Below are 12,847 nucleotides of genomic sequence, written 5' to 3'. Positions count from 1 at the left end.
CTGGAATGTGGCTTATGAAAGTGAAATCCATAACAAGTGCTTTGGTTATTCAAGTAAAATGTGGGCAGGTGAAAAGAAGAACAAAAAGTCAGTGTATGCTAGTTTATCCAAGATTTTTCTCTGGGAAAAAAAAAAAAAACAAACCCTAAAGACCACTTAAATGCAATAAAATAATTCTGCAGCATGTAATAAAAGCAACCTGTATTTGTGGCCAGGTGAAATAAAAAGTCAAAATGCATGTTAGTTAATTCTAGAGGTTTTTTTCCCTGGGACAAATAAAGCTGAAAAGACCACTTAAATACAATTGAATAATCCTGAAGCCCATAATAGAAGCAACTGTGTTTGGGACTAAATGTAAAGGTGCGTGTCTGAAAGTCCTTCCACTGCCATGTGCTCTCACACGTGTAAAAACTGCTTTGCCCCTCTCAGAATGCGCACCAGGTATGAAACAGGTGACTGATGGGAGCTGAGCAGGCGTCCTTCGTGGAGGTTCGCCAGGACCTACCATCGCTGTGAAACTCCTCTTTGTATGCCAGTTCTCTGTGGTCACGCCTGCGTCGCAGCCAACAGGAGCGGCTCTGTGCAGCCGGGGTGGGTGCTGGGGCCCAGGCACCCCTGCGGTACGCTTCCTGGGGACTGCTCACCCCGGACTGGCTGTAGCCTGGGAGCCTACTGAGCGTTTACAGCCCTCCTGTGTTAAGGTGTGCTGCACAAGCTGGTTCTCCAGCTTCCTCCAGGAGGAATCCACCTAGTATTAATCTCTGGTATCACTCCCTGATGAAAGAGAGTGTGGTAATTGGGGGTAATTAGGAGATTTCCTTCCAAAGCACACTCATCAGAGCTAAAATGCTAATGCAGATATTTCTGTCTTGGCATTTATGGGCTTTGTCATGCTGGTTTGGGAGGAGGAGGGATGTAGCGGGACCTCTGTGTTCAGAGGGAACGTTACAGTCAGTTTGGGGTGGTCGGGTATCATGCCTGTGCTCCAGAAAGAGGCGATAGGATTGTTCTGACCACATAGACATGTTCTCATCATTTAAATTCTAATCTTTAAGGACAACGGACTTAAACCATATGGTTGCAATCAACGTCTCCGCTGCATCTGTCTGTTTGGTTTACTGTGACATTAGTTTGTAAATCTTTTTGTATCACCATCTTAGTGGGTATAATCCCTTCACACGTTTTGGGACTTCCACGTGCCTCTCGCTTCAGGATGTGTTAACTTCCTCCAGTGGGATTTCTGCCTATTTTTAGGGCAGCTGTGATCACAACTGTGTTTAGAAAGATGGAGCACAGGGGAGTGGACAGACTATAAATAGCACTTGCCCTTTGTAGTGGAGTATTTCTTTCACCCTGGAGGGAGAAGTAAATTGAGCGGCATTTTCAATTCTGCATTGTTCTATGCTTCTTAAGAATTCCCTTTGGAGTCAGTCTGTGGGTCTTGTTTCTTGTCTGCAACTTTTAAGGCAGACTTGTGTGACCAGCACGTGGTACCCAGGGCATTTCGCTGCATGGGGGAGTGTTCTGCGACTTGTTTCACAAGCTGGAGAAAAGAGTCCATGCAGGCAGCTCTCTGCTTCACGTAGGCAGGTCCCTGGAGCTGAGGCTCCAGCTCGGTCATGCCCCTCTCCTCCCACACACCAAAACACACCCATTTGTGCAGTGTAAATCACTTGCAGAGGGAAGTGACTCACTAACCTTTGCTGCCTGGATACGAAGGAGTTAACTCATTTGTATAGCTTTTTTAAGATACTATACTTTTTTAAGATACAGGAGTCTAACCTGTGAGGTACCCAGCCAGGCTGCTCTCCCAGTTGCATTTCAGGTTCTTTGGTTCATGTGTAGCATGGCTAAATTCCATATCCCTGCAGCTCTTCAAATGCTAGGCCCCAAATGTAGGCCCCAAATTCCTACAGGAAGCTGTGAGGGGACTTTTTACAAGGGCCTGCAGTGACAGGACAAGGGGTAGCGGGTTTAAATTGAAAGTGGGGAGGTTTAGATTAGATATCAGGAAGGAATTCTTCCCGGAGAGGGTGGGTAGCATTGGGACAGGTTGCCCAGAGAAGCTGTGGATGCCCCATCCCTGGAAGTGTTCAAGGCCAGGCTGGATGAGGCTTTGAGCAACCTGGTCTAGTGGAAGGTGTCCCTGCCCATGGCAGGGGGGTTGGAACTGGATGGTCTTTAAGGTCCCTTCCAACCCAAACCATTCTGTGATTCTATGATTCTATGAATGTGAGATAATAAAGGACAAAGCTTGTAGTTGGTGCTCACCACAGACACGCCTCTTACAAAGAAAGCTTTGCAGTCGTTAAAAGCTTCATGGAGTGATTTTGAAGGTTCGGTGAAGGGGGTCCTTCTCTGTCTTCACCTCCGGTTCCCTCAACTTTCTATAACTTTGGAAAGTGCTGTGAAAATCAATCAATAACATGAATGTGACAAGCATCTTCGAAATCATGGAAAGTGGGGTCTCGTGCCCCAAACAGATCTCTCTGCAGCCAGGTTTAAAATGTTGGGGGGTCTTCTGTGGTGGTATCCCTGGAACCCAGAACTGCAGTGGCTGGGCTGCTTTTTGAAGAGCCCAGTGACAGCCCCTTGCCTGGTTCTTCAGAGATTAGTGCGGAAAGTCCTTCTGCAGGGCAAGAGTATGTAGCAAAAGCTCTTTCAGACTTGTATTTTTGTGTAATGATTGAAAAGCAGCAGTTTGACATATATTATGTTTTAAGTACCCACTTAATGAAACCATTTAGATGGTGTCTTCAGGTGGAAAAGGAAGTTTGTCCTTAGTGTTGTGAGACATGTAGCAACCTTGTCTTAAAGATAAAATGAGGAAACATTTGGGCTGCTAAGCAGGGAGTAGTAGGAGATGTTTGGTGGTCCTTGGGCAGATACAAATCTCTTAAACTGTGCTTTGGTCTTAGAGCTGAACCGGTCAAAGCCCTGGCTGCCACCCAGAGAGGGACACCCCTTCCTGGTATTCTTCTTCCCACATCTCACCAGGCTTCACCTGTTTGTCTTCTCTTTTGTACTAGCACTCGTGCTCGTCTGATCTGTCACCAAACCGATTCAGGGACACAGAAAAAAAAAAAAAATCAGTTTTGCAGGGTTAATTTTTGGCTGGTTTTAACTCCCTGAACCCTCATTCTGCACGGTTGGCGGTGCTGGAATGAGGGGAGCAAACCCATCCCTTCCAGTTGCTGCTGTAAGCTCAGCTTAGCTGGGTTGCTGAACAGCACTTAGGTCTCATGACCGATTTGATAGACCCAGAACCAAAAGCCATGCACTTCTTCGACGTTGTACCTGAGCAATATAGCCTGGCTGAAAAGTAGGAAAGCTTCATGGTGCAGGCCTGGGAAGGCGAACTCGCTGCATTGATTCTGGGATTAAATCAGCATCTGTGTGCAGTGCTGAGGGGTGCTGTATAGGCACAGGAGTTCGAGTCGGTGCCAGTGCAGTGGTTTCTGTGCCATGTGCACTTAGTATATGCAAAACCCCTCTGTTAAAGGGGATGTTGATAGCCTGGCCCAGCAGAAGACCCTAGGTGTTCTCAAGACAAGACATCCTTCCTTGTTAAGCACATACTAAACCATTTCCTGAATGGAGCTGGTTTGGAAGTTCTGTAGACTGTTCTGGGTGTAAGGTGTGAGAGGGAGGTGGGCTGAGGCCTCATGCTGGAAGGAATGGGTCCTATGTAGGTCTGTTTGTAAAACCAGGTGGGGTAGGGAGGGGAGTGAAAACACTTGGGTTTGCTCTTAGAGTGACAGCATTGTTACTGCAGGCAAAGGGCTTCCTGGAAGAGAATAGAATGAAGTAAAAAATATTTTTGTTACTTTTCAAAGTGTCGAGCATGCTGGTTTTGATCATCTTTTGACCAAATGGTTTTCAGCCAGACTTCTATTATCTAGTTTTTGGGGAATGTGTGAGATTGGTACAGTATAGAATAGGCTGCTGAGCACCAAGGCGGTGTTCCTACAGCTCAATCCAATTACCTGACTCTTCAGTTGTTTCATCATTTCATCTGCAAGTTGTGGGGTCAGCCTCCTGCATGAGCTCCACCAGTTGGACCCACGCGAGCCACCGGCAAGTGTGCTTTTTAGTTGAAAAGCATACTTAGGATGAAGAAGTCATTGGAAATAAGGTAGGCTTCAGCGCTTGAGGCTTGGATTTGGTTTGTTTGGGTTTTTTTTTCCCCTTTGGGACTCTTTCATTGCCAGTAGGGATAAAAATAGCTGAAGTGCTAGAACTGTTGGAGAATATTACGGACAGTTTGCAGTTGGCATGTTCAGTCCCTTTTCCAGACACAGCTAACAGTGCCGTGAAGGTTCTGTCGGAAGGCCTCGGAATATCTGGGCTGCACAGTACTTGGTCATGTCTCCAACAGTTCTCTTTGGTTTCTTAGCTGCTCTTTGTGCGGCGGACAGGAAAGCTGGGTCCAGTCTAGCCGCTGCTACTTTGTCAGAACAACTGATTGGCACAAGGTTCAACCTCCCCTCCTTTTCACTCAAAAGGAGGAAAACTGACTGTACCAAATACTGTGTCTGTTTGCGCCCAGGCAGAGAAACGGGTCAAAGCACCTCAGAATTGCATGCTCCGTCAGCCAGCAGGTTGAGACGTGTACATCTTTCCTTGCTTGTTGAGCTACTCCACAGTCCTACTGTTCCACAGTCGCCACTGGTGCGACTTGCCCTTTTGCGCTCACCGTACCGTCTCAGGTAGCAGGCTCTGCTCTGCCTGCTTACATTATTAAATGCCATGGGTTTGCAGATCTTACTGAATTTTGCTCAGAACATTTGGGTTTGGTTTTTTTTTTTAATAACTGTAAAAACAGCTTTGTACTGCCTGCCTCCCTTTCAAGACCACCTTGCAAAATTGTTTCTGAAGTTTGTCATCCGGTGTTGACCACCTGTTACTGGGAGGGCAGCGAAAATACAACCTACAACTTGTTCTCCAGTGAAAATGTGAGTCTTTCAGGATGTGTCAAAGAAATGGTGTACAGCCTCTGTAGTGACATGTGAGTCTAAAACAAAAGAAATCTGTCTCTTTGTGTTTCTGTACTAGTTGTCCATATTTTCAGAAAAGAGCTAGCGTTTTATCTGGAATCCTATATACCTTTTTTAAGAGAGTCTGCTTTTAGTATGGACACTAAACTAGAATTCTTTTTCACCCTGTTCTTGCTTAACTTTCTTTCTTTGTCACTAGTTTGTATTTCAGGGTGTCCCCCTGTGTGTTCAGCACTGCTGCTCAGCAGAGAAGTACAGGAGATGAATGTGGCCCAGAAGATCCCCGTGATGAACCCAAGCATCCTCTTTCTGACTGTGCCCTAGAGCACAAAGCTATCAAATTGGAAGAACAAGTCCGGGATTTAACTGTGAGTATGCTGGTAGTGGCATCATGATGTCTTTCATTCAATCCCCTTGACTAGGTCTTCTCTTTCAGCCCTAGCTGCTTCTGTCAGCTGTATAACACGCACACATCAGTGTGCTCTAAGTGTGAGAGGGTGTCCTGTGAAAGTACAGCCTGCCTTCCCCAGAAACACCATCTGTCAGTAGTACCTAGGAGCAAGGCAGTGGTAGTTATCCTGGCAGGCAAAACTATGTTGGAGATTGTTTCACAGCACTGCACAGAGGGAATGGCAGTGGCTTTGTCCTGATTAGCACCACATACTGTGTCAGAGAGGGAAAGTCCTCTTCATTGACAGTGATGTGGTGGAAATGGTAGGGATCATGTTATAGGGACTTTGAAGAACAAGAAGAGGAGGATTAAATACTGCACTACCAAGCAGTTCTGGAGATAATCGCCCCGAGAATACTGCTGCACCAAGCGATAAATCCGTTGTGTGCAGGTCTGTTGTAGAGACGGCCAGTTTGCCTGCTAGAGAAAGGAGTGTCTGGTAGCCGCAGTGAGTCATGCAGAAAGCAGCAGCCTGACAGTGCGGTGTTAGATTGAGCTGCACGCTGAATGCTCTGGCCTTCGCTTGGGTCTTTGGAGGGAGTTGCAGATGTGCTGCTTAATCAATAGGAGAGGGACTTGGGTTTGCACGGAGTGAAAATGCAAGACCCCAGCACAACCTTCCGACCGTGAACTGGGCTCTTTTTAAAGCGTTTCTAAGGGGTCAGTAACTGTCAGGAAATGGGTTTTACCTCCTGGTTTGAATCTTCTCTTGCTGTTGTGATTACAGGAGCGATACCGGAAAGCCTTGGCAGATTCCGAGAATGTCCGGAGGAGAACGCAGAAGTTTGTGGAAGATGCCAAGCTCTTTGGTAAGCAAAGTGAGGCAGAGCTGTGTTTGCTGCAGTGGCTTGTCTGCGTAAAATGCTGATCAACAGCTTTTCTCTCCCCACATCCTGCACTTGTTCGTTGTGGAGTCCGGTGTGTTGCTTGGCCTGGACTCTTAGTGTCTGGGCCTGCTATTTTTTCTGTATGTCCAGCTGTGTCCTGTCAGGTTTACCTCAGTGACTGTTTTGTGGGGTTTTGTTGTTTTTTAATTTATATTAATTAAAATAGGTCCAGTGCAGTTGAGAGTGGTTCTGCTGACTTGGTTGAAATTACAGGCTCTTCTGTACGCCAAGAATTGGCTCTGGCAGGGTGTATTTCATACTCTCAGCTGCGTCGTCAGGTTGTGACCTCCTTTACTACGTTAGCAGCCTCTTCTCTCCTGCTCTAGAGATCTACCTCTTCTAGGTAGATCCTAAAAGGATCCTAAGAGGATCAAAGGTTGTCAATTCCTATATCAGATGTTGTTTAAAACTTCTGTAAGAAATATTTTAGCATCAGTGAAGTGAGCTGTATTGTTAGCTTTGGCAACAGAGGCAGGTGAAGGGGGAAGAAAACTCCATTTAATCCTTGCGCTCTGGCAGCACTGTCTCCGAGAATGAGAAGCTGTTATTCTCCATAATGCATGAATCGTGGGGGAGGGCACTGTTTGTGAGTTAATTCCAGTAGCTTTGTAGTTAAAACTGCTGTATTTTTCTTACCATTCTACCCATTGGTAAAATGGCTGTTGAGTTCTGGGATACCCAGCATGGTTGGTTTTGAGGTGGTTGGGGTTTTTTCCTAGCTCTTTGAATTCCAGATACGTTATGCTTCGGATTTGAAGAGAAATGAGGGGGTTTTATTCGCAGTTGCTTGTGGAGTGAGGCACAGGGGTCTGTAGAGCGTTTCCTCTGGTGCAAGAGGAAATGGTTGGCAATCGGTCTGCTTTTGTCTGTTCTGTTGTTGCTTCTCCTTCATGCTTTTTCATTCTGTGCATGTTTAAACATGTGTGCACAACTGCACCAAACCATTGTTTCTCTTTCTCTCTTTTCCTAATGTGTCTTTCCAGTAAGTTAGTTATGGCATCTGTCTAGCACAAGCCGGTTTTCCTGAAATTTCTGCACAGTGTAATACAGCACTTCTGGAAACGCATACAAGTTAAACCCATTTTTCTAAATGAAAAAGACTGCATGACCAGCCCACGGACCGTTTTGTCCAGTCCTTTCACCGTAGTTTTAACTTACAGATAAAACTCCAGATGTTCTTCTGAATGGGCACATTTAATTTTCGCTTCCCCCATTGTGTTTGTTCCCCGTGTGCACATGCGTTTGTGTGAGCTGCTTGGCTCTGTCTGTGGGACAGAGGGGGTGTGGAAGTGTCCTTACGTCTGTGGGACTGTATGAGGGGGTGTGGAAGTGTCCTGCATGGCAAGTCTTTGTTGCAAGAACTTCTTGGAGTGAAATACTAATGCTCAGCTTTGTCAGGTATACCATATACAGATTTATGTTAATGTGTATAGATGCACCTTCCCCCCGTGTGCCTTGATTTGGGGAGTCTTTAGATTACCACCCATGTAATGCTAAAGCTTTGGCTGCAGGATGCAGAGGACACTGTCTGCTCTCACTACAGTAAGAGTTCAAATCTATTAGCAGCTTTGAAGGTGCTTTCAAACTGCTGTGACTTTGTGCCTGTCACTGATACTGCAGCTCTGTATGTTCTGTAAACTGCCCTTCATTTACTTGTTGCTTCTGTGTGCCCCTAGGGATCCAGAGTTTCTGCAGGGACCTTGTGGAGGTAGCAGATATCTTGGAGAAGACTGCCGAGAGTGCTGCAGAAGAAACGGAGCCTAGTAATCCAAATCCAACCCTGAAGAAGATCTATGAAGGCCTCTCTCTCTTAGAGGCCAAATTGCAAAGTGTGTTTGCCAAACACGGCCTTCAGAAGATGAACCCCGTTGGTGGCAAATACGATCCGTATGACCATGAAATAGTCTGCCATGTACCAGCCGAGGGGCTGCAGCCGGGCACGATAGCACTGGTGACTCAGGATGGCTATAAACTCCACGGCCGCACGATCAGACACGCGCTCGTTGGCGTGGCGGTGGAGTCGCAGGAATGACGTGGGATAACCCGTTGGTTTCTGGGACCATACTGAGCTGAGGGGACCCCTGAGCGCTCAGTCACAACTGCAGCTGCATGTCTTTACTTATTTATTGAGCTAGGTTTGTATTGTATGTTGGCTTCTTTATAATGTGTGCAGGCATTTTGCCATTAATTCTAAGGTACTTGTGTATTTAATAATCCTTTTTGGAGTACGTGGAGTAGTACTAGGAGTCATGCTGTTTGTCAGAAACGTGGCACTGTAGCCCCTTTCTCCGTCGCTCATTTCTCCATTAAAACTCGTGTATGGGGAAGAGGGGAGATACTGTAGAGAAAGGGAAATTCTCTGAGAGCTAAGGAATCTTGTCTGCTGGTTCCATCTCCGAGACACCTCTGCAGTGGCCTTCAGGAAAGTAACTTTGCTGCCTCCGTTTCCGGATCTGTAGTAAGGGAATATAATAATACTTACAGACCTACCTCGCAGGGATGTGGTGAGGCTTTTCCTTTGCGAAGCACTCCGAAGAGCCCAAAAGGCTGAGTATTATTATCAGGCTGGTTTTGGTGTCTTCCCTTGTCCCCAGACCCCTCGGGTGGGGATGAAGATGATGACTTGAAATGACATCTAGGGGCAGCTTTTTCTTGTGTCACTTCAGGAAAACAATCCCAAAACAATGAACTCTCTCGTGCTATAGCTGAGTGGGGATGAGTTTTTTGAAGAGAATTCAGTTGTTAGGTGAGACTTCAACATGTTAATAGTTGTTCTCCAGGTAAAATTTCAGCTTGCCTCCTTGTTCCTAAAGGTAAAGCAGGGAGTAATGGTTCTTGGTGGAGCCAGAAAACTGTTAACAAATCTCTCTTTCTCCAACCAAAAAGTGTAATTTGGAGGAGAGTACTCTCTCTTCCCTGATGGGTATTTGTGCAGCTTTCAAGCATGATAAACGACATGCTCTTTGTTGCAGCTGCTGGCAAAATGGAGACGTGCCCTTAAGCGGGAAATCTGGACTGGTTTATCGTCTCAGCTCTCCAGTAATGGTACTCGAATAACACCAACTTCCAGTTCACATTCAGATTCTACTTTTGCATGGTCATAGTAAATATTAAACCTTTTGGGTTTTGATGCAAGGAGAAAAACCTTTTCTACTACAAGTCTCAAGTGTCCTTGAACCAGTTTTATCAGCGGTGAGAAGAAAGCAGGAGAAGCAGAAGGCTGAGGAAGTGAAAGCTGACCTCAAGCCATCCTCCGAGTTGGAGGCATGTTGTCACAGCACAGCATATGTGTTTCCCAGTGGCCCTTTTGCCTGGGAGTCTATTTATGTCAGCTGAAAGGATGCAGTAAGATCAGCATTTAACCCTTTACAGAGCAGCAAGCAGTAACGGAATCATTATATAAACCAGCCTATGGTCTGCAGTACACAAAACTGAGGCAGGAATGGTTGTTTTCACGTTATTTCTTAGAGATTCGTTAATTCCTGCCTTTTTACTTTCTGGAGTTGGATCTGTGGACTGACAGTTATTTGAGATGCACTTCCAAAAACTCACTACTTAGAGTGGAAGAAACCATCACTGGTTTGGAAGAAAGCTTATTCTTCTCCCATTCCTTTGCAGGCTTCAGTTGCGTAATCCTTTTGTGGTGGACTCCAAGATTACCGCAGCCTTCAATTAGCAGCTATCGACAGTCTTTCATCTGGGGAGACTATGTGACGCTAGTTGGTTGTCATTCCAGAATTTTAAGGAAGATACACATTTCTCATACGCTCCCTGCGAGCTGCTTTAGTGACAGCTGTGTGTGGGTGGCTCGGCAGCGGGTACCTTTTGAAGTGCAGTTTTCTGCCGCTGCGTAGTTAGGTGTTCAGACAGGTACGTGAGATTTCAACCCTGAAACGGTGCTTCACGGCAGCACTGGACGAACCTCTTGTTCAGTGCTCGTTTTACCACGTTGTTGGAAATTTCAGAGGCGTACAGGCCTTCCTGTTCATTGTTTTGCTGGTCTGCATGCAGACTGGGTCACCAAGTTACGCTGTTACTCAAGACAAAGAACAGGTAGAATACGAAACGTGGTAATGCAAGTCTTGTTCTGCCTCAAGACTGTCTGCAGCCTGTTCTGAGGAGCCCTGTCTCCAGCTGGAAGGAGCGCTTGGGTTCTCTGCTGCCTCTTCAGCCCCTGCTGTATCAGCTGAGTCTTTATGCAATATGAGGGGAGAGCTGGTTATGGAAACGAACTTTGAATGTGAAACTTTAATTCTAAGCAACTAAAGCAAAGGCATTTTACACAACAGGTAGTTTTCTGTCGCAGAAAGGCACAGCTTACCTGAGCCGGATTTGAAGTAGTGTGTGATGGGATCCAAATCCTCTTTAATCTGACCCATGGAGCCACTTTGACTGTGAAAGTGTCCTGCAGCTTCTTGGTCCCCTGTCGGACTGTTGACCAGGCCTGCCTGTCTGCTCAGCTCGTATGCACCCATTTTTGCCTTAAAGAAACACCCCACAGCGCACCCCAGACTTGTTTGTAACAAGAGGTTACCTTGTGCGTCTGGGCTCGGCTTTCGGTGAGGCACTGTTGTGTGGCTAGAGCAGGAGTCTGGGGCATCCAGTTCCTGTGCAGTCTTTTCTCACCCTCCCATGGGCCCCATTTAATTTTGGGCAAGCTGTGTTCCCTGTTCGTGCCGCCGTTCTTGCAATCTGTGAAACTTGTACAGGATCTTACTGGGCTTTGATGGTGATTACTGTAAGAGTCTCTTTTACAGAAGTAACCAAAGAGATAAATACTGTAGCTGTTGTTTGTCCTAGTTTCTGCTTCCTCGGAATGAAGTGAAAACAACCAAACCTGGGTTCTGTCACAGAATCCAGATTTCCTAGGCAAAATCTGATTTCCTTGCCTGTCAAGCACACTTAATGATCTCTCTCGTCGTGGACGAGATTGCGTAAGGATGGATTGAGTTTCTCCTTTGTAGATCCTTGCTCCCTTGTCTGCCCTGTTTGTGTAAAGCTTGCACACTCAGCACGGGGGGGCAGAGTCCCCGGTGCGGTTCCGTTGCACTCCGTCGAGTCACACCAGAGAGGAGACGGGCCATGAGCTTTTGCTCTCCAGTCACCTTATTCAGTGGCTTTAATAGAGCCCCGGAGAACATTAGAAGGGGCGGAATAGCGGAGGAGAGGAAGAGCACCACTTCGTCTTCCGCTCCCTTTACCCAGCCATGAACTGAAGAGCTGGAGCTGGGAATGCAGACTAGCTGAGATGTGTGTGCCCTGTGTTTCGGGAAGCGGGCAGCCCCGCTGCACCCAGGCGTTTGCCTGGTTGGGTGACCTTGCCGTCCCCCACCTGGGGGATGTATTTGAGTTGAACTGGGTGAGTCTCCAGTGGCGCTGTCTCGTGGACTGACCAGGAGCCGTGTGGAATGTGAATGTCGCTTTGGGAACCTTAAATTCTCAGTGCTTCATCAGCAGAGCTTCTGTTGAAAGAGACAGCTGTGAGAGTAGCTGTCAGCAGTCCTTTCATTTTTATACAAGTGTATTTAAGTTTTATATGGGAATATTGCAGTATTTTTTTTTATTTTAAAACTTGAGGTGTTTTGATGTCACTTGCAAAGTCCAATGAACAAAGCGTCGCGGGTCTCCAACAAAAATCCAAGCCCCTTTCGTTGGCGGGAAGCCCGTATATATTGTATTTTTGTGTTTCTCTGCTCTTTGTTTACCCAAAGGCTCCGGCTGTTATGAAAGACAAAGACTCAGGTGTGGGAGTGGTGCAAGTAATTGACAATAACACGTGAGTTAACGTTGGAAAGGGCTGATTTCCTTTAGGTGTCCAGATACTGTCCATTTGCTAATAAAAGAATTGCAGTTACTTCTTTTTTCCTTTTTTTCCCTGCCCCACGCTGCTGCTCATGCTGACTGCCGCTCCTGTCAGGTGGGACCGCAGACTGAAAGCTTGCTTGCTGTTCCTGATCCCGTTGTTGAAGAGAAGGGCTGTAGCGCAGGGCTGTGCCAACAGTCGCCTTTCCTCACACAGGTGAGGTGTCGGGGATTTCCGCGCCCGTAAACTGCCCGGGCCTCAGTCTCTGCTGCCTCTGTCCTGCTCCTAGCAAGACCATCGCGTAGGGAAGTGCTCTCGGCGGGTTCGTGCCACAGAGCTCTGCAAACTGTTCAAATCTTGGCATCTGCTTTTATTTTTGCCGTTCTGTTCTCTCTCGGCTTCGCTTTGCTGCGGTTTTGCCCCTGCGAGCGCGGTGTCTTGCAGCGGGCGCGCGCGTGGCAGCTCGGTCAGGGTGGCTCGGTGGGCGGGGTGTGTTGACGCCTGCGGGATCCACAGGCGGGTGGTGATCTCGGGGATCTGCTGGCGAGAACGGGCGTCGTAGGGGTGCGATTGTAACGAGTCGCGCTCTCCCTCGGCACCTCCTCTGCCGAGGCGGCCTTGCTCCATGCCGGGGTTTGCCGTGCAATGGCAGAGGTCACGTCCCCTTGTAGAGGCTCTTCCTCACCCTGCCTCAGCTGTGTGACACCGC

The 12,847-nt window shown here is 47.2% G+C and overlaps 1 protein-coding gene across 1 annotated transcript; it reads left to right on the top strand.

Annotated features, from left to right (window-relative positions):
- The first annotated feature begins 3,242 nt into the window (after positions 1–3,242).
- On the top strand, positions 3,243–8,542 carry GRPEL2 (GrpE-like 2, mitochondrial (E. coli)). The gene is made up of 4 exons (XM_010150501.1): positions 3,243–3,322; positions 5,197–5,365; positions 6,176–6,257; positions 8,012–8,542. Exons 1-4 carry the CDS (start codon positions 3,243–3,245, stop codon positions 8,365–8,367), a joined length of 687 nt encoding a protein of 228 aa, XP_010148803.1. The 3' UTR covers positions 8,368–8,542.
- The last annotated feature ends 4,305 nt before the right edge of the window (positions 8,543–12,847 follow it).

The sequence above is a fragment of the Eurypyga helias genome, unplaced genomic scaffold (genome assembly GCF_000690775.1).
Source record: "Eurypyga helias isolate BGI_N326 unplaced genomic scaffold, ASM69077v1 scaffold40760, whole genome shotgun sequence".
NCBI lineage: Eukaryota > Metazoa > Chordata > Aves > Eurypygiformes > Eurypygidae > Eurypyga > Eurypyga helias.
Note: the sequence above shows the minus strand (reverse complement) of the source record. Positions and strands in the feature narration are given on the sequence as shown.